Source organism: Falco rusticolus, chromosome 12, assembly GCF_015220075.1.
Source record: "Falco rusticolus isolate bFalRus1 chromosome 12, bFalRus1.pri, whole genome shotgun sequence".
NCBI lineage: Eukaryota > Metazoa > Chordata > Aves > Falconiformes > Falconidae > Falco > Falco rusticolus.
Window position 1 is genome coordinate 25,589,763 of NC_051198.1, and position 20,229 is coordinate 25,609,991.

At 38.9% G+C, this 20,229-nt stretch overlaps 1 protein-coding gene across 1 annotated transcript in view; it reads left to right on the forward strand.

The window, feature by feature from the left end:
• The first annotated feature begins 76 nt into the window (after positions 1 to 76).
• IARS2 (isoleucyl-tRNA synthetase 2, mitochondrial) overlaps positions 77 to 20,229 on the forward strand; it is a 28,572-nt gene continuing 8,419 nt past the window's right edge. Inside the window, exons 1-14 of the mRNA XM_037406030.1 lie at positions 77 to 351; positions 876 to 998; positions 2,008 to 2,164; positions 3,153 to 3,301; positions 3,390 to 3,439; positions 3,538 to 3,647; positions 3,733 to 3,823; positions 4,200 to 4,315; positions 5,900 to 6,069; positions 6,935 to 7,025; positions 7,235 to 7,386; positions 8,388 to 8,548; positions 16,062 to 16,164; positions 16,794 to 16,887. Coding sequence (XP_037261927.1) covers positions 103 to 351; positions 876 to 998; positions 2,008 to 2,164; positions 3,153 to 3,301; positions 3,390 to 3,439; positions 3,538 to 3,647; positions 3,733 to 3,823; positions 4,200 to 4,315; positions 5,900 to 6,069; positions 6,935 to 7,025; positions 7,235 to 7,386; positions 8,388 to 8,548; positions 16,062 to 16,164; positions 16,794 to 16,887 — 1,816 coding nt within the window. The 5' untranslated portion in view covers positions 77 to 102. The remainder of the gene's footprint in view (positions 352 to 875; positions 999 to 2,007; positions 2,165 to 3,152; positions 3,302 to 3,389; positions 3,440 to 3,537; positions 3,648 to 3,732; positions 3,824 to 4,199; positions 4,316 to 5,899; positions 6,070 to 6,934; positions 7,026 to 7,234; positions 7,387 to 8,387; positions 8,549 to 16,061; positions 16,165 to 16,793; positions 16,888 to 20,229) is intronic.

Genomic DNA, 20,229 nt, shown 5'->3' on the forward strand with positions numbered 1-20,229 from the left:
CCGCGGCGGGGAGAGCAGCGCGCTGTGCGGGGGGCGGCCCCTCCCGCGCGCCGTAGCGCAGGCGGAAGTGTTCCCCGCGCGCGTCGCACGGGGCCCGAGAGGATGTTTCGGGCCTGGCGGGCGCCGCCGCTGGCCTGGGCCGGGGCCCGGGCGCGGGTCGGGCTGCGCGCCCGGCCCGGGGCCGCCTGGGGCTGGGCGCGCCCCGTCGCCTCGGAGGCCGAGAGCCGGCAGCCCCTGGAGGAGAACCGGCAGGACTCGCGGTACCGGGACACCGTCCTGCTGCCGCACAGCCGCTTCCCCGCGCAGCTGCCGGGGCGGCTGCAGCCCGAGGCCGAGCTGGAGACGCAGCAGGTAGCGGCCGGGGCCTGCTCGCCGCGGGGTGCGTGGCCCCGGACGGGCGGGGTCTGCCCTGGCCGGTGCGGTGGGGCCTGGCCCGGGAGGGAGCGCGGGGTGGCGGGCCAGGGCCCCGCTTGCGGCCTCAGCCGCCCCGGTGGGGCTGGGCTCCCGCGGGCACCTGGCCAGGCCCTCTGGAGCTGGCCGCTGGAGAAAGCTGGAGCTCGGGGTCTCCGGCTACTTACCGATGGTCTGGGCACTCGCAGGTTTGTTATGGTTTCGTTTGGAGAAGCAGGAACGACCCTTGTGACAGTGGAGAGCCAGAATAATGATGTTACAGCTTAGTATTATACCTGTCTCGGGCATTTTAATGTCTTTAAACTACTAACATCTCCTCTTACAGACTTAGAAAAGTTAATGCTCCGTGTGTGTTAATTTCTTTGTTTGCTTTTATTACGTATTCTATCATCTAGCCAAAAGGCAGGCTTTTTGGAAGCGTAAAGACCTGTGATGATTTAGGTGTTTGCTTGTTGTCTCTACAGAAATGCGGTTTTTCGGAACTGTATTTGTGGCAAAGGCAAAGGAAAACAAAACAGGAATTTTGTCTGCATGATGGACCACCTTATGCCAATGGAGACCCTCACGTTGGCCATGCATTAAATAAAGTAAATGTTTGCTTGTTCATACTCTTTACTAGTAGTTTTGAAGTAGTAAACGCTTCCTATAATGTCCTGTGTGTTCTCTATTCCCACTTAAACCAAGAACACTTTAAAGCATTCGGTATTTTGGTAGATGGCGCTTTTAAAAAGCAAATACTGTGGCTGTGTAGATACCATGCTTTGACATAAACACCATATAGTAGTATGTGGTACCTGTATGCTGAGTGTTAATTTATGAGGCAGAATGTTTCCGCAAAAAGAGAGTGTCTGTTTAGAGAAAGCCCAGCCTGTGATTCGTTCCCAAGCAATATTAAATGCTCAGATTATTTGTGTTTTGAATGTATCACACATACACATATAGGTGAATGTATATTTCTATGTGTGTATATGTAATGTTACTGCAATGCATGTTTGAGCTGTGCCTTGCTATTCTTTTTTCCTTTGAGTATTTTGTAAATTTATTCTATTCCATTTATTTTTATTTTATCTGGGTATTCTCAATGGAATCGCAATGGCTAAATGCTGATGACTTTTAAAATACAAATTTCAGCTTTAAAATATTACTCTTAAATATATTTGGACATGTTTAGATAGTCCTGAGAATGACAGCATTACATATTCTACAAGGTGGGAAAGACTAAAATGCATGACCACATTTTAGACCACAGCTTCTTGCAGTACTAGTGCCAAAGCCTGGACTGCAGTAATAGGCACTAGGCCAGCGCTGTAGATCCAGGTCAACGTTTTAAAAATGAGAGTGAGTAGGATTTGTTCACTTTAAGTCTTGCAAGTTTATAAACTATAGATTTCGGTTATACTGAACGTGAATGCCTTTGATCAGAGGTCCTCTGAGGTTCTGTCAAAGTACAAAATGATGCACAAGAAAAATCACAAGTGCATAATCTTAAATATAAACAAATCATGCAGCATTTTATATTTGCTTGGATCATAATTAATAATGAAGCTATTCCACATGGGGGAGCTGAAGTGATAACAGACTCTTGTGTCTTTTCAGATTTTGAAAGACATCACTAATCGTTTCTACATGATGAGAGGTTATAAAGTACATTACGTGCCAGGATGGGATTGTCATGGATTGCCAATTGAGTTGAAGGCATTGTCAGAAGTCAAAGGAGCTGAAAATCTTTCACCAATGGAAATTCGACGGAAAGGTAAACTACTGTTCGCGATAGCTTTATAGAAAAAGTAGGCCTAAGTATGTGTACATCCTACTCCTCTTTTGTAGATCGAGTGCAATGAATCTTATGAAAGGAGATAATGCAACATGGGCTTGATTTTTTTTTACTGCAATGGACATACATAGCACTGACAATGGGTTTAAAAAACAAAGGCAGGGCAGAGGATTTGGATTTCTGCTTTGCTTAACTGTGTAGTGGCATGAAACTGATGCTTATCAGATTGACATCCTCTTGGTTTTTAAAGACTGAATTTGGTTAGGAGCTAAAAAGATGCATGTAAAAATAAAGCGTCAGGACAGCTTGGCTTAGTGTTATAAGTAGGAATGTGTTTGTGCACTGTGTTTTTAGCAATACCGCAAAACTATAGGGATGATCCTTTCAGAGGAAGTTAGTCTGCATTATATGGATACTGTTTTGAATAAATAGTTTCAAATATTTTATGTATTGGAAGACATCAACGTTAAGCTGCAAAGCTATTTGTAGCGAGCAATTTAAACTGCTTTAGCTTGAAATTGCAACAATGAAATGGGCTAACTTATTTTCAGACGCATGTTGTTTTGACAGGGTTGGATCAGCATCAGCAGTAGTAGTTAATTTTCACTTTTTTATTTTATGTTATTTGAGAAATTGTTCTTCGTATGTTCAATACTTACTTTTTCCCCTCTTCCTTAAAAAGAAAGTTTCTATTCTAGAGATATCTGTGCTTTATGCCCCTGTATTAGTCAAAAAGTGCCACTGCTGGATCTTTTTACTCTTGCAGTCACTTTATGTAACTGCTTCTCTGAAATGCATATTTTTTTTTGAGCCATAATAATCTATTTAATACACATCGATAATTAGTGCATAGTTCAAATAAGTTCAGCTCAGGTTTTTGTAAAAAAATGTCAGTAGCATATTTCAAATGGTATTATATTGATCTTAGTGACCTAAACCATGAGCTTAATGGAACTATTCCCTTCAGCCAGAGAATTTGCAGAAAGAGCAATTGAGAAGCAGAAATCCGCTTTCATTCGTTGGGGCATAATGGCAGATTGGGCTAACTGCTACCGTACGTTTGATCCAAAGTATGAAGCAAACCAACTGAGAGTCTTCTATAAAATGTATGATAAGGTATGTTGAACCTTCCTTGAAGTTTGTGTTGATTTGTCATGAGTTTTGATTCTCCTAACTTTCTTTTTTCCCTCCCTGTCCTCTTCAGGGTTTCATTTATCAGGACTATAAACCTGTGTTCTGGTCCCCTTCAGCAAAGTAAGAATCAAGTTACTGTTTTGTCTTCAAAATTTTAGCGAGAATATCAACAGCTTTGCATGTTCGAGTGTGCTAACTTCTGTTTGGTATCTACCCAGGACAGCGCTGGCTGAAGCAGAGCTTGAATACAACGAGCAGCATGTCAGTCGTTCTGTCTATATGAAATTTCCCCTCTTAAAGTCACCGCCTAAGCTGACTTCTGTGATAGGTATGGCTTCTGTTTAGATTTTAAGACTGATAATTTCTATTTTTGTTACAATTGTAAGTAATGTACTTCTAATTTACATCTATAGATGGATCATCCCCTGCTAGTGCACTAGTCTGGACCACGCAACCTTGGACTGTGCCAGCCAATCAAGCAGTTTGTTACATGCCAGATTCAGCGTATGTGTCTTTAACTTTGTTCAGTGATCTGCATCAGTCCTTATCAATATTTATCAGTGAAGTTAAAATGTTCTGGACTATCATTACATTTTATTTAAGGCATCTTTTTTGTGTTTGGGGTTTTTTTTCTTCTTAAGTGACACAATCGTAAGCTTTGTTCTGTATCTCTATTAATATATTAATTATTGGTTTCAGGTTTATTTTTTTTAAGTTCTTTCTGATTTATGTTATCTTGAAATTCTTTTGAGGTTTATGAGTGATTTGGACATGTAGATCTTTAAACGTATTTTGGTGTCTTCTAGAGAGCATTTAAACAATTTATAGCTTTATAGTGCTCGTAATTACTTAGTATCACAAATAGATATTTTCATCGCAGATATTCAATTGTGAAATGTACAACTACTGGTGAACACTTCATTCTAGCTGCAGATAGAGTTGAATCTACGGCTGCCATTTTGGACATGCAGTTTGAGGTTATGTCAACGTGTAAAGGTAGGTTTTGATGTTGTTAGTCTTAAATTACTTAGAAATCTGCTTGTACGTGTCTGAAAACTGCTTCAGATTTGATGTCTTACTATGTTTGGTTTTGTTTTGAGAACACATTTCACTAAAGTAATACAAAGAGGAGTAGTGTTCTATCAGGTTTACTGTTGGTGTATTGTAGCTCAAATTTTTGTAGCACAGATTTCCAAGTACCTTTTAAAATCTGGATTCACAGTTGGAAAACTTAAGCATGGAGTGGAAGTCTGTTCAGTATCAAGATTTAATTACACTGAATGCATTTTGTCTTTCTCATCCATGGCTGATGAGAACAAAGGGCTAATTACAAGTATGCTTGCTGACTGCCTGATGGCCAAATTCTACAAAAACCATTGACGTTTCCTGGTGTAGCAGAATCGGTAGCACTATCGGCTGTTGTTGTCATGTTATGTTACTTTTCACGGTTTTCATTGTTAAGGGGTATCTCAAGCCTTCACCATAACCAGGAAGACTATTGAGGTATCGTAGGTGACTGTTGTCTGTACAGACAAACTGAAGCAGTTAAGTTTGTATCCTGACAAACTGCATAGTGATATTTCTTAATAGACAGACTTCTGAACCAGTGTCATGAATTGGTATTTGATGTGTCGTTTGTGAACTTCATTCATTTGCCTTTATCAGTGATTCAGTGCTGGAAATATGCATATCTAAAGGAGGTGAGAAGTCTGTTTCTATTATTTTGTCTTTTTAGGTTGTTTTCATGTCTTTCAATGCCTTCTTTTTCAGAGGGAAAAAAAAATTCTGTTTCTCTGCTTAATAATCCTGGCTGTACCTAATGACAAAATTACCTGGAGGTGTTCTTCTCACAGGTTCCACCTTCTTGAATCACATGATTTTCAGATAACATACAACAGTAGGACCCTCTTGAAAAAGAGGAAGTTCTAATATTAAATTTCTTTTACTTTCTTCCCATATATTCAGTAATTAGTTGTATTTGTTACCTTTCTATATTTGTGTACCTAACTGGCTGACAGCAGTTCCTAAACATCTTCCTTCTAGGAAGAAAGCATTCAGTGAAGACGATGTCTTTACTACTAAGATTTCTTCAGTAGTGTGTTTTTTTTTTAACCCTAAATCATCACCAGCTTCATTTGTGCTGTACTCTCTTTATTTGTATGTAATTTAAAGGATTTAAATCAATTGTTCATGATAATATCAGTACTTAGTGGCAGAACTAGAAACAGATCCCACATTCAAGGGTTTTAGCCCTCTAAATCATTATTGTGATCTGTTTCCAGAACACCGAGGTAGTGGTCCCCAAGGAATGGGTGTATGTGAAGTGTCTGTATATGGAATACCATTGTCTAAGGTAGAAGAAAAGCTTTCACTTCAAATGAAGAAAAACTGTGCAAGATGATAATGCAGAGAATTTGAAAGCATTTGGACAGGGACCCACAAACAAAATATAGTAGTAGTACATCTGAATAGTATCCTGTGCGTGCACTTGCTGAGCAATTGTTCCATTTCTGCTCTCTGATAAAAAAAGCAGAATGCATGAATTGTGGTTTTCTTTTGGCTTTTTTTTTCCACCCCCAGGTGCAGATCTGGTAGATGGTTCTTGTGCTCATCCCACAATTCCTGGCAGAGTCTCCCCTCTGTTACCTGCGAATCACGTGACAATGGCAAAAGGAACAGGATTAGTTCACACAGCCCCGGCTCATGGTATGGAAGACTACAGCGTAGCCTCCCACCATCAGCTACCAACGGTACTTTTTTAAGCTGTTGCCCTTGATTTCCTGCAACTGTTTGATCATGTGCTCTTAAAGCGATTGTTGTAATTAGTGCATAAAACTTGAAAAGATTGTGAAGCGTTCACGTGAGTATTACTAATGGTCTGCAGGAATGCAGGACTAACCTTGGAAAAGTCTGCATCAAAATGAAAGGAAATATTTCATCCATCTGCTAATGAAAGTTTACAGGGAAGTGGTAGAACAGAATCAGATTTCTCTTCTCTCTCTGTTTTTGTTTAATTTTAAAGGCTAGTACAGACAACAGTTCTCAGACTCAAAATTTGTTTTTAAAGCTGCATCTTGCAGACCAGTAATTCACCAGTTATGTAGGTCATTATTACTAGTCTTCTTCAGTAAAGTTTGTTTTAAATACAGTTCAGTTATGCAGACCAGTTTGGGTTTGATGGAGGCGAAGATGCATCTTTTATCTTTTACCTTTTTAAAGAGGTTAAGCTTGATGTTCTAAAACCTGATTATACTCTATTTCTGGTTGGGGTTTTTTGGGGGTAGAATTTTTTTGGAGGGGGTTTGTTTGTTTGATTTGGTTTTCACTGTTAATTTGAGAAGCCATTTAAATACTAACCAGTGACTTGATGTAAGGCAGTTGTGGTATATCTGCAAATGTAACGGTGCTCCCTTCTTCTGATACGTAAAATTCACTTGCTTGGTAGATTACTGAATTGCAATTCACTAAATCTGAAGTGTACTTAGATATAACATACTTTGGTATTCAACAAAAAAGTAGTTACTCAGCGGAGTACTTAACTCATTTTTGAACACAAAAAAGGTGATCAATTGCCACATGGTGTTTTATTGACATGATTAACGTATTTATTTTTAGGATTGCCTTGTAGATGAAGGTGGGTTTTTTACGGAAGCTGCAGGTCCTGAACTTCAAAACAAGAATGTCCTTGAAGAAGGGAATGAAGCTGGTGAGTATTTGATGCTGAGCTATTTGTTACTTTATCGGTTACATTCCTGCAGTTATATTTTGAGGGTTTGTATAAACTGAACCCATTTTGAATATGGATGAGGCACAACCACTTCTTATTATATGTTGATCATTTATAGGAATGAATTGAGGTCAACAGTAGCAGTATGTTCAAATTCGATTTTAATCCTGCCTTATGTTTTCTCTTAGTCATTCAGATGCTTCAGGCAGCTGGGAGTTTGTTAAAAGAAGAGAAATATGTGCACAGTTACCCATATGACTGGAGGACTAAAAAACCAATGATTATTCGTGCCAGCAAACAGTGGTTTGTAAACACAGCAAGTGTCAAGGCTACAGCACAGGTATATAATTTTGCTTTGTTAAGAGACATTTAAAGACAGCTGATGCCATTTAGAATCAGCAAAGCAACTGTGCTATAGCTCACTCCAGAATATGTTATTCTCTAGGGTTTAGAAACAGTAGTTGAGAAGCGTTAATCATTTGTGGAAGTGGTGGATGTTATTTTTTTTAAATAATGATATAATGCAGAACAAATGCACTGACTGATAGATTTGTTCAGTGTATTTACAGGAGATGTATAAGTTTCTTAGAGGTTTTCCCAAAAAAAAATTTAAAAAATAAGTTTCAGGTAATTATATCAGAAGACACAATTTTATTACAATGAAAATTGCCTTTGTTGTGGTAGCCTTGCATTGTCAGACATTTTTGTTTGCTCCTCTGTTAATTTTGCCACAGTCCTGTTTTAAATAACTGTAAAACATATTTTTTTTAATATACAGTGCTCTTTGAAATAATGTACATTCACACAGAAAACTCAGACCAGCACCTTAGGCTGTCTTGGGTAACAGTGATTTCATTCTAATTAGGGCATGAGGTGTTTATTCCGTATTCATCTGTATCTAGAATGAAGGAAAATACGGTGTTACTCATCAGGGTTGGCAGTGAGTGGTACCCCAGACTCCGTAATACAGGCAGTATGTATCAAGGTGGGGTTTCAAAGCAGACAAGAGCACAAGGCACATTGAGCTATTAATCTTCAGCTAGAGACACTAGTGCCATTTCTAACTTGCCTCGGGGTGTGTCTGCTAGAGAATCGGAGCTGGCAAAAAGGTGTTGGTTGCTCTGTGGGGAAAGGTACAGTGTATACAGCGTTCAAAGTGTGTTATTGAAGAGCAAGATGCAGTGAAGTAAACAGAGTAAATGTGACAGTTGCCCAAGAACTGTACTGTAGATTCAGTACTGGGAGTGCAAGTGTAGACGCATACCTTTTTTTACTTGGTAGCACAGACAGTGTGTGTCTGAATGCTGAAGCATGTTCAACAATTCACTATCTACTTTACAGGAAGTGCTGAAAAAAGTGAAAGTTATTCCTACGTCTGCAGTGAACAGAATGCTCGAAATGCTGGACAGAAGGACATTTTGGTGTATATCACGGCAAAGATGTTGGGGTGTCCCGATTCCTGTTTTTTATCAGAAGAACACAGGAGAATGCTTGATAAACAGGTATTTGTCTAGCTTTTTTGTACTGAAAAACGAAAGAATGAGCACTGTTTGTTGTACCACAATATTATAAGACTTCTAACTCTTTAAGTACAAATATGTACTTTTACTTGTAGCTGTTTATCCACAGAACTAATTCAGCTATAAATTAGAACAAGCGAAAACTCATTGCTGAAGGTGGCTTGTACATAAGCAATAGGAGTCAATTTACTTAGATATTTAAGTTACCTGAAAAGTCCCCTTGATAGTAATTGCTGCTTTCAGCCCTCATCTTCAAGTTAAGTGAGCTGGCAGTTATCACTGGCCTTTCTATTTAAGCAAGAAGTAAGATGCAGGTTGTAGTTAGAATAGAATGCAACTGTAATTGTAGCACTGTCAATTGAACAATACAGATATTTTGTTAAAATAGATTTTGGCAATTGAGTAGGGACAATGAGATATCTGAAGTGGAATAACCAAATCGGTTGCAGAATAAATAACTGCACCTCGTTTCAGAATAAAATTAGAGCCTCGATAAATGCGAGTGACTGGCCTTTAGCTATATGATTTGGTACGTCTAAAGCTTCAGATGCTGGCCTTATTCTGCCATCTTTTTGGTTAATAGTATCCAGATATTGCAAACAATGCATTTCAGGAATTCCAGACAATGCAATGCTGAGAAAATCCAAGCTATGCTTTAAAACAAGAAAACTCAACCAAATACGATGCTATTCTGTCATTTTAAGGAGTAATAGGGGAACAGATGTTTTGACTTGTGAATATCCTCTAAGGAATGATTTTATAGAAATAGTATTGTGCAGTTCCACATTAATTGTTTATTTCCATAATTGTTTTCTGTCTTGAGAGATGCTAGTGTAATTCCATTTTACACACCTTTAACCTTACAGTCGTTTGTGCAGATTCATTATGGATGATAAGATTGCATAGCTGGAGATGAACTGTAGTGTTGCAGAACTGTTTTTACTCTGGGGTTGAATAAACACACCTCAGAGAGTCCAGCACGTTTTCCAGCCGCTGGGCTGAGCGCAGAAGCATAGTAGTAGGTGAGGCTTAGGGTGTGGGGAGCAGGGAATGGACTTTAAGCAGTTAGCCCTTAGCTTCACCTAGTACGACTGGGTGTGTAGGTGCACAGATACGTACTTTGACTCTCTTGCAGCAGGCAATACCTGTGAGAAAAAAGCACAATAACTGTAGTCGTTTATAGTACCTGAATAATGCTGACACACATCAGGAAATAAATGGATGGAGGCTCTGTGGGGTGTAAAATCATTTTACGGCAAAAATTGTTACTGTATTAAAAAGTAAGTGTGTGTTCACATAAAAAATAGAGTTTCTGGGGAATACTTGTTCTAGGCTTATCTAAAGAGTAGGCTTGACTGTATTACTTGTGCTTGCTTAAGATTGGTAAATATGTGGTTTAGCAGCAAAATAAGAGTGTAGTGAAAAACAGTTCAGCAGTTGGTAGTTAAATGTGAAAGGCACCATGAAGCAATAGCTCCTTCAGAACATCGAGGAGCTGACCCAGTTGGTACAGAAAGCGTTGGAAAGGAGGGCTGCATGCAAATTCCTTTAGGTTGTAGTGAAATTACCTTGAAAGCCAGTGAGCTGTATTAAAAAGCATGTCTTTTGTAAGCGCTTGAGTTGTGTGAGATTATTGCTGGGGTTGTACCTTATGTGGCAATCAGGGCATTTTGGTGTGATAAACTGCAACAGTTTAACAACTCGAACTTTGTGTGTAGGTGTTGCCCTAGCAGTCACGGGGGCAGGTGAAGGAACAAAGAGGCAGTATGGCATGTCTGGTTAGGAATGATCTGGGGGGAAAAGAGAGACACTTGGCGTGGGTGAAAAAAGAGACCTGTCCAATATGCTTGAAAAGTAGATTTATTTCATTTGACTGACAGCTTTTGATGCTTATTTGTAGTCGGTACTCTTTACTTCTAACATTGTACAGTAGAGGTGCAATTTTCAAAGAAAAATGTAAAACGCTCATTTATAAGTATTTAAAGTTAGCTTAGCAGGCTTCAGTAACCAGAGTAGGAAAAGTGCACAGAATATTGGCCTATAGAAATGACAGGCAAATTTAGAAAGCAGTCTGTCAATTCATAGGTCATTTTCCTGGACACCAGTTCTTACTGAAATAAACAGCTAAGCCGAAGTGTTTTGTTATTGTTTGCATTATCATTTTGTGATATCTGAAATTTGTGATAGCTGAAAATCATATCGCAGTGGGTTGCTGACTTACTTCTAATGCTGAAGAAGTTACATATTCAGATTGTGTGAATAATTAACAGCATTAAAACAACAGTAAAGAACTTACATTTCAAAACAAAAGCTGTTTTCTTATCTTGAATGCTGGATAAATGTGCTTCCCGTAGCAGCCGTCTGGAGTTTTTGAGTGGCTATCAAAAGTAACAGCATCTCCACTGGAAGTCAGTGTAGTCCACATGGAGTTGCTGTTACATATGAGAGCACCAATGGTTGGTCTTTAGTGATCCTGTTTGTCTCACCTGTAAACATATTTTTAAGAAGAAAAATAAATCCCTAAAATAAACTGCTGTGTTTCCCTCTGAGTTTCCCCTGAATTTGTCATGTGAAAGGTTGCAGAAGGCTTCTCTTTCAAGATGCAACTGCTCGTCTCTTAACGGAGTATTTTTCCCACACCATCAATCCTGTCTTTCTAACGTGAAAGCGAAGAGCTAGATTGTAATCTTGTGTGCAACAAGTTTGGTGCAAGATCTCCGTCAGTCTTCCTGTTCGCTGTTGTGGCCCCCATAGCCCTAAAAGACATTTGATTGTATGACACTGTTGGCCATAGTTATAAACGTAATATGCTACTGATGATTAAATTCTTTATGCAGAGTATATCACATTATATTGCAATCAGGAATTAAAAAAATATAAAATAAGAAAACCCTATATGAGAGAGAGAGGAGAGAATGTTTTTTCATTATTGCCATTTTCATTAAGAAAACAGAGGTAAGACTCTGTGCGATTTTTCTGCACAGCTGGAGAAAACCAGACTTTAAATAGAAAACATGCACAAATAAACACTGATACTGTTTGTCAGCTTTCAAAATTTAAGAGATTTAAAGAGAATATTTAAATTCCCTAAGTCATGGAAGAGAGAAAGAGCTCCAGAAGTAAAATGAGAGATTTGTATTTCCAGTAGTAGCTCAGACCAAGGAATAAATGTGAGATACATAGTTTAATTTGGCTTAAATAACTCATGCAATAACTTCTTTACAAATTCGCGGTTCAGATATTGGTGATAACGAGTACTTTTGCTAAGGTTATTGTAATGCCTGAGAACTTTTGTCCTCTTCTCTGTGACTTTGATTAACAAGTAACTTCAATTTCTGACAAAGAAAACCCCAAACTTTTTGAACTAAATCTACCCTGTGCTCTAATATGTTTTTTAAAATATGAAGACATTTCAGTGACTTACAAGCAATAGGAGCTTACCGTAACAGAAATACTTACTGCTGCACTATCGACAGTCACATAAAAAAAGAAGGTGACTTGCCCACTTCCCTGTTGTTCGAAAAGAGGTCGAGAGAACATCAGGCACTGTATTCTTCTCCTCCGGACTAGATCTTAGTGCTGCCTAATTTCTGTTAACACATTAAATAAGTGTTCAGCATAATCAATATCAGACTTCAGAGTGATTGGCTGGTGTCGTGGTAGCGTGAATTGCCGTAGGGGTGTCAGTGTTAAAACGTAACAAGTGACACGTAATGCAAGTTCTTCTAGATAGTGTATGAATACAGGGCAAAGTTTTACAATGGTGTTTATTGCTAAGTCGGTGAATTATCATGCTCACGTTGAAGCTTGCAGATTATAAAGTGATGAGTAGCTATTTGAGAAAGGTGGTTTTCACTTGTACCTTACATAAAGGTACTTGGCAAAAATCTTCCTCATTACAATACAGATGCAGGCTTTTCTCTCTCTTGTGGTAATAGTTAATCATAAGGATCCTAGGAAAAGGTCAGAGGAACGGGGCGAGGGGAAGTTTTGTTTGTTTGTCTTGGGGTTTTCAAACTACAGGACGAAAAAGTATTTGTTGAAATGGTATCCTGGAAATCTTTGGTCTTAACTGTCTCCTCTTATAAAACACTTGCCTGTTAATGTTAGTCTGTAGGGAAACTGAATAAAATAATAATAATAACCCCTTAGATGGCTAAAAATTTTTTCCCCACTTGATTTCAAACTGTGATAGAATTTTGAGTATATTGTTCGATACAATGTTGACTTCACAGTCACCGACTCCTTATTTCTTCTGAGTGATTGATAACACAAATCTGACCTTTTCAGCTGTCTGAAAACCTTTACCTGTAGCATAATCGTATCTATTAGTTCATGTGTCATGAAAATGTGTCTTCAAAATCATGTAAGCCTTTGCGTTGCATAACGCTGGCTAAAAGGTTAGTCCGTAGTAGGTTTTGTAGTAACGGTGTATCTGCAATGGTAGACAACTCTTGTGTGGCGTTGGCAATACTTACTGTAAATGAAGGCAGTCGTTTTCTGATGGTTTCCCAAGGGAGACTGATAGCAAGTTTTTATTTCCTCCTTCTCCCTCTCCCCATCTCCAGTGGAAAGGAGAACAGTTCATCTTCGCTGCAGGTAATACAGTTTGCACTAACAAGATGTTTCAGGTTCCATCCCCGTTGTTAATTTCTCCAAATATTTGTGTGATAGGTCTGGCCCTTCAGGCTGTATCTCGTTTACTTCAAGCATAGAGTATCTGACAAACTGAGATTTCTGCTGCAATCAAACTGAATCCAGACAGTTGCTGGAAAACGTTGTTAAGAGTATACTCCTACATGTGTCCAAGGTAGCTGTTAGTTCTGGTCTGTAGCTGGATTTGTCACCTCTTAAAAATCCCTACTGATGTTGATATCATCAAATACCTGTTGAATGCTTGAAAAATATATGGGTTGAAAATGAATTCATCACTAGAGTTTATGTCCCTCTACTGAAATGTATTTGCAATATGGAAAAGTTATGTGGATGACAACTTTAGTTCCCGTTTATGTTTTCTGCTTGCTTTGCAGGGCATGCTGGTAGCTTTTTCTCTACTAGTTACGGGTGTGATTCTTGATTAGAAAAATTTTCTGGCTCTAATTTGATGGCAGAGCCCCGAGCACTGAATAACTTCTTCCATGAATCACTCAACATGCAGTAACATCTGATGTAGTAATAAGCACATCTGAGGGTAAATACTCCTCTATTTAATTTAGCTACCCTGTCTTCTGCTGGTGACTTCCATGGGTAAGACTTGGCCAGTAACAGGAAGACATTGAACTGTGGAAAGAGCCCTTGAAATACGCACTTGAAGACAACTAGTTATCCATAATTGTCTTTAAAAATACACTGATAGTGTATTTGAGAAGAATCAAGGATGGAGCCTTCTGTTGGCAAGGAGTGAAAAATGATGTTTTGCATTGCTTTTTCTAAAATGTTCCCAGGTGCTACGGTCTGGGTCATCATTGAAGGTCTGGGTGTAAAGCCAGCCTCTTCAGTGGAAGGTCCTGAACATGCAAGAGAGACAAATTCCGTGGAATAGTTGAGTCTGACTGGCACAAACGCACTTCTTCTTGGCCTGTTGGATTATTTTTTTTTTTCCTGGCAGCTTTCTGAATTTGAAGGTTTAGCCTGAGGGAGGCAAGGCGTAAGGGTTATTCAGCAGTTATCTATCAGGACTGGAGTTGTTGTTTGCTTTTGTCTTGGAGAAGTAACATTTCACAGCTGGAAATACAGGCAAATAGGCCTCTGTACAAATATTTCTGAAAGGAAAAGATACCATTCAGAACCAGGGCTCCTAAATGTTGTTTTACCAAGATAATGTTGCAGATATATTAAAAAGCCATAAATTGTGTCCTATCATAATAAACTAGAAGGTGAACGATACCCGTTCTCATCTGAAAGGGTCAGAATGGCGGGGGTATGCTGGCTGGCTGTCGCTTTGTGAGTGTTATTGGTTAGTGGGTTTTCTCTCCAGAAAACATTCTGGCGTGTTCTACAGGAATTTACTTTGAAAAGTAAATTGATTAATTTGTGATTGATTGAGTAATCCAAAACTGTTGGTCTATCATTGCAATGTTATTCCTACAATTACAAGCAAAACTGCATGTATTTTTGCTGTTGCACCTCATGTCATGCAATTAAATAATAATTTGTTCTTCATCTTCTTGGAGTACGTGGAGTTTTATGCTTCAACTCTGTGTGTAAGAGTCCGCTAAATGTTGTAGTGATGTAGCTCAACTTACTAGCAGCGCAGAAAAAATACTGTGCTGAAGTCCAGATGCAAAACTCAGTGATGATACTAAAGAAGTTAGATCATCTGCCTTTTGTGGTTTCAAGAAAAATATGTTAGATCGCTGGTTTACTTTTTCCCCTTTTGCAATACCGTATCAAGAAGTTAGTTAATTAGTTAAGTCTTCATTTCTCAAGTTAAAAACAAATCTCTGGTGGCTTGGGTAACGTAGTGGTTTTAGTTTGAAGTTGGCAGTTCACGATGATCTGCTGTACTCCCTGAATACAGCAGATGCCTTAAAAATCACCTCTTTAGTCAGTGCTCTGTGAGTCAGACTTGTGGGGTTTGTTTCGGTTTTTAAGCTATCTTAATTTATGTCTAGGCTTGGCATTAAATGAGAGAAAAAAATCAATTCCCCATAGCCTTACCTACTGGGGACCATGATTGAATTTGTCACAAATAGTGCACAGAACTGCATGCCTTGTGCTTGCATTATCTCTTCACATCAGAAAAAGCGCTTAGTTTTTGGGGGGTTTATTTTTCTTATTTCTGTAGTATCTGTTTATTTCAGTACCTTTGTCCTGGCTGGCACTATACCATATGAACTCGTATATTGCCTTCAGACTGCATGTGGAATGATCATTCCTCTACTGGGCACATAAGTTTCAGTTTCCCACATTATTGGAATTAATATATTTATATATGTGTTTCTTGCCATTTAAAAAATAAATTGCTAAAAAGGGGAATCCAGGCAACCAGAAGTCTAATGTATATGCCTGTTACTCAAAATTCTGCAGTTTACTAACTGCATTTCCACGTGAGTTCTCAAAGTCTCTACCCAGTGGAGAAAAGAAGCCTGTTGTCAAAGAGAGCAAATATTTAGGGAGGGCAATAGTTGTTTAGTTTCTTTAAATTCAAGGTCAAGAAATAGCAAGTGCAGTAGATTTTAGGTTTTAAGCTGCGGGCATCTTTTCTGAGTGCCCAGTTCCTGAGTTTTTGCAGAAAAAAGCTGCGTTGGATACATGCGGGTTTCTATATGTCCAGTTTTTGCACAACCTTACCCATCTTGGAAGACCAAAGTAGGAAGTCTTAATACAGGCAGAAAGCTCTGTGGAGTCATGTCTGGATTAGAAGCTGGAAAATCACAGGTTTAAATAGCTTTATCTCTTTATCAGTATATCTCACCGCTTTGGATCAGGGATACTTGTAGAAAGGTATGATTAACTCATCAATTCATAAATGTCTTTTTTCCTTCTAACCCAGTGACACTATCACAGATGTCATCAAAATAGTGGAGCAGCAAGGAACAGATGCATGGTGGACCCTCCCTATCGAACAACTACTATCAAAAGAAGCTGTAGCAAAGGTAATTTTGTGACGCTAATTGAATTGAAGGTAATTTCAAATACAGAAGGCGCTCAAGACAGTTCAGCCATGGGGAATAATATAAAACTTTCATCTGCTCCCATGATCCTTCTGAATCTTGTACCTTCGTGAGAAGGTGTCCTGTGAAAAGACTATTCAGCAAGTGAAATCTGAGCGTGGCAGAATACACACAATCAGATTTTCTCACAGGCAGAGAACTCCATCCTCCTCCTTTTAGTTCAGGAGGAAAGTGGCATCCTAATAAACCAAATTATGAGGCCAAATATATATCAACTGTTTAAATATCATTAAAATAGATTAGAAATTTTATTTAGTTTTTCCTAACTTTTTATTGTTCCTTTAACAATTGTGTTCTTAAGCTAGCACACAAACTGTAGTGTTACTCTGCCATCTCCATTTTTTTGGTAATTTTTCCTTGTTCTGTTTTGGGTTTTCATCAGTAATTATCTGAAAACTGTTGTGAAAAATTGATACAAAATAATCTGGATCACTCACAAAATTGGTAGCAGAGCCGTACAAAACTGGTCCAAAAACCAAATCTTCATTTCTAGTTTTGACAAGCATTACAGAGTATTCTGTTTGCGTTATTTAATAATTGTTCTCCTGTAGGCTGGTGGTCATGATGTTTTGGATTACGTCAAGGGACAGGATGTCCTAGACATCTGGTTTGACAGTGGAACTTCCTGGGCTCATGTTTTGGAAGGTACAGAATTAATATGTTGATCTTTCTTTTAAAATACTTGGAAACAAATATAATTGTTTGCACGATGGTGTTAGTATCAGCAAAACTGAACTAGGTTATGCCAACAGCAAACCTGTTACGGCTTCTGGTGTAGCTGCTCTTGCTTGTAAAGATAAGGACTAAATGTTGGCAAATGCATTTTCAGCATAGTTGAGGTTGAGATTTTTCTAATATTCCGTTCTGACTGATTCGGCCATGTGGTATACCATATATCTTCTAATCAGAGCATGTTTGTTTTAAGTTTCGCGACACAAATGGCCAAGGTACTTTGCTGCTAGCTAGTAACTCTTAAATTATTTTCAGTTAACAAATTTCACTTTTTGCTTGTGCGTGCTATTTGAAGCAGAACAAAACTGAGATCATTTGTTGAATCTAAGTGAGTTTTATAATTATAACAGCATAGGTGTACTTTTTTCACTTCTCATTACTTTCAGTAACTAAAGCAGTATATTGTGGCTTAAAATATTTATGCTTGCTATATGCTATATAAAGATCCTACTGCCAGTAGTTTCTAGTCAGCAGATCTATAAAAATATGTGAAATATACACTGTTTGCCTGGAGGGTAGTCTGAAGTTGGGAGTCCTTTCTAAAGGAGGAGTCTGGTCCTTTACATCAAGTCTGTTGGACTTTAATCCCTCAGTACACAATTGCATGATAACAATCTTGTTGAATTATAAAACACGTTACTACCAGAGGTTTTATTTCTTAGCAACGTGTTCAGGCAACAGTACCATCAGCAAACATGTATTTTTAAATATATTTTACATATATTAAGGTTCAAACTTTTCAAAATGTTCCTGGTTTGGTTTTGAAAGGTAAAACAAAGTAGTGGTATTTTATGCACAGTTACATATTTGCGTGCTTTAAGGGCTTAACACTTCAGTATGCGAAAACTACCTCTAATCCTGTGTAGAGAAAGGCATCCTGTTTTATAAGGAACAGCAGAATCTATACTCTTGATTCACTGTTCATTTATGTAAGGCTCCCGTATGGATTCTGTAATGTCTAATAAACGTTGGGTCTTTCACAGTACAGACTTCTTCTTTCATGGAACCATTAAAAGTTCCTCTTTACCTAGTCAGCTATTTTCATGAAACTTGCTGGAACTTGGTGTGTGTAAGGCGCCTGCTTTTGCTGTCTGACGTGACTGGAGTGGCCTCACAGGTTCAAAAGCTGGGGGAAGGACTAACAGTGTGACCTCGCAAGCCCCTTTATCTTCAGAAGTGGCACGGAAGTCGCATTACCTTTTTTCCTATGTAATTGAGGCTCCCAGCCACTGCCAGAAGTGGAAGTACAGTCTCAGTGATTCATATAAAATTACTTTTTTAATTTATCTTTTATTGAAAAAATGCACTTTGCAAGAGAAGCTGTTGAATTAGTAGGTTTATATTTCCCAATATGCTCCAGCTTTTCAAACTTTTTGCAGAACTTCTTCCTGCTTCTTTAAAAATAATTGGCAAGGCTTACAAACAAACTGATGGGATTCTTTTCCCAAGTACTTTTGGGGGGAAAACGGATGAAATACACAAATCCAAAATTGCTTAAAGGATGTCATACCAGGAAGAACTTCCCATGGCTCAAACTCATGAAAGCACAGAGGCATATGGAAGCTGGCATGCTCCTGTAAACTGCTGCCTGGTGGGTTTGTGGCAGGAGATCAGCGATAACAGCAGCGGTTCTTGCTTGCCTTCTGATGACAGTGTCGTGCACGGCGGTGGCTATTTCACAGCGTGTGAGTTAAGTCCAGGGCAACTGGAGAGTAGAATAGATGGCTAAAACTGAGAATAATGGTCAATTGTTTCTCTCTACCGTGAACTCGAGCTATGGAAAATTATAAATTAATGATCTGTCTGTTAGTAACCAGCAGGAATAAAAGGTGTTGCAGATTTCCCTGCCAGTTCCACTCTCGCAAAAATAAGTTGTTCTCACCAGTGTCTCTGCACCTTGGGGAGCTTAGGCCTGAGCTCTCACTGGACTTTAGCGAGCTGTGCCCAAGCTTGCTAAATAAGATGCAGCAGCTACAAAATTCACCCCTTTAGCTGATGGCTGCACAGATTGCTTCCAAAAAATATGGCAGGTTGGGAAGGACACAAGGAGGAGGAAGGAGAGAGGGAAATTCTGCCATATGAGTGTTTCGAACAGGTTAAAGGAATTGCCCAGTGACAGCAAGCTCAGTGACCTAAACCCTAGATTGTGTGGATACAGTTGTATTTGTAACGCTTTCCCTGGTGCATTTCCTACCAGAGGCGGGGGATAGTTCTAATGGAAATGACTTAAAAGTTGTTCTTTTTCCATTAAGTTATGGTTGGCTTCCTTTTTCCAGCCTAGGTCTGTCCAAGGTACCACTTCTAGCTAAATGGCAAATTAACCAAACCGTTCTGCATCATCAGGGTGGCAGGTAGGAGAGTGCAACTTACACACTAAGATCTAAAATTTAGCAACCGCAGTCACAAACCCAAAAGTGTACAGTTATAACTAGATTACGTGTAAAATAAAATAAATACCTACCCCACTCGCACCATTGAGAGCAGATCCGCAAGTGCAACGTGCTCTGAAAAACTCACTGTTACTGAAGTTTTCTGGGAATTCTGTTTGCTTGTTTAGTGCTCTGTTTGCCTAACGCTGTTTTCACTGAACAGTTTATTGTTGTGCTCTCTAATCCTGTTTCTTGCTACACGTCTCGGATATTTTTGGAAAGAAGGGTTTCCATATTCTTTTGTGCAATGTTAAAATTTAAGTCTGAATGCTTCATGCATGAATAACGTATGATAATAATACACAGTATTGCTGTGAGGTAGAAGAGTGTTAATACGCTGCCTCCAAAAAGAGGCTGTGGCAATAGCAAAACCTGGTTCAAAAGCACTTGCTAATTTTGAATACACCACGCTGTGGTGCCTCGGACTTTTCTTTCTTGCTTGCTTTGAAGTGCAGTTTGTGTTCAGCCTTTTGAATTTCAGTAGCTGTCTTTGGAGTATCCACTTTAGAGAATTCTGTCTTAAAATTCTCCTACAGGTCTTGATGCTTTCCTTATGGGCAGAGTGCCAGCTGCACTACCACCTTGAGATTATTAGTTTTCAAAATATTTCGTGTAAAAATGCACACGGGACTCTACTGTGGCGTGTTAAGCCATTGGGAAAAGTCACACAGCTTTTTTTACCCATGGTTTTGTATCACAATGATGGTAGTTCTCAACATCATAACATTTTTCCCTATCTTATTGAGTAATATTTAACTGAATGAATGTGATTATTTTACAACTTACCTATCTTTAAGTAGTTAAAATTTTTGTGCTGACTGAGTGA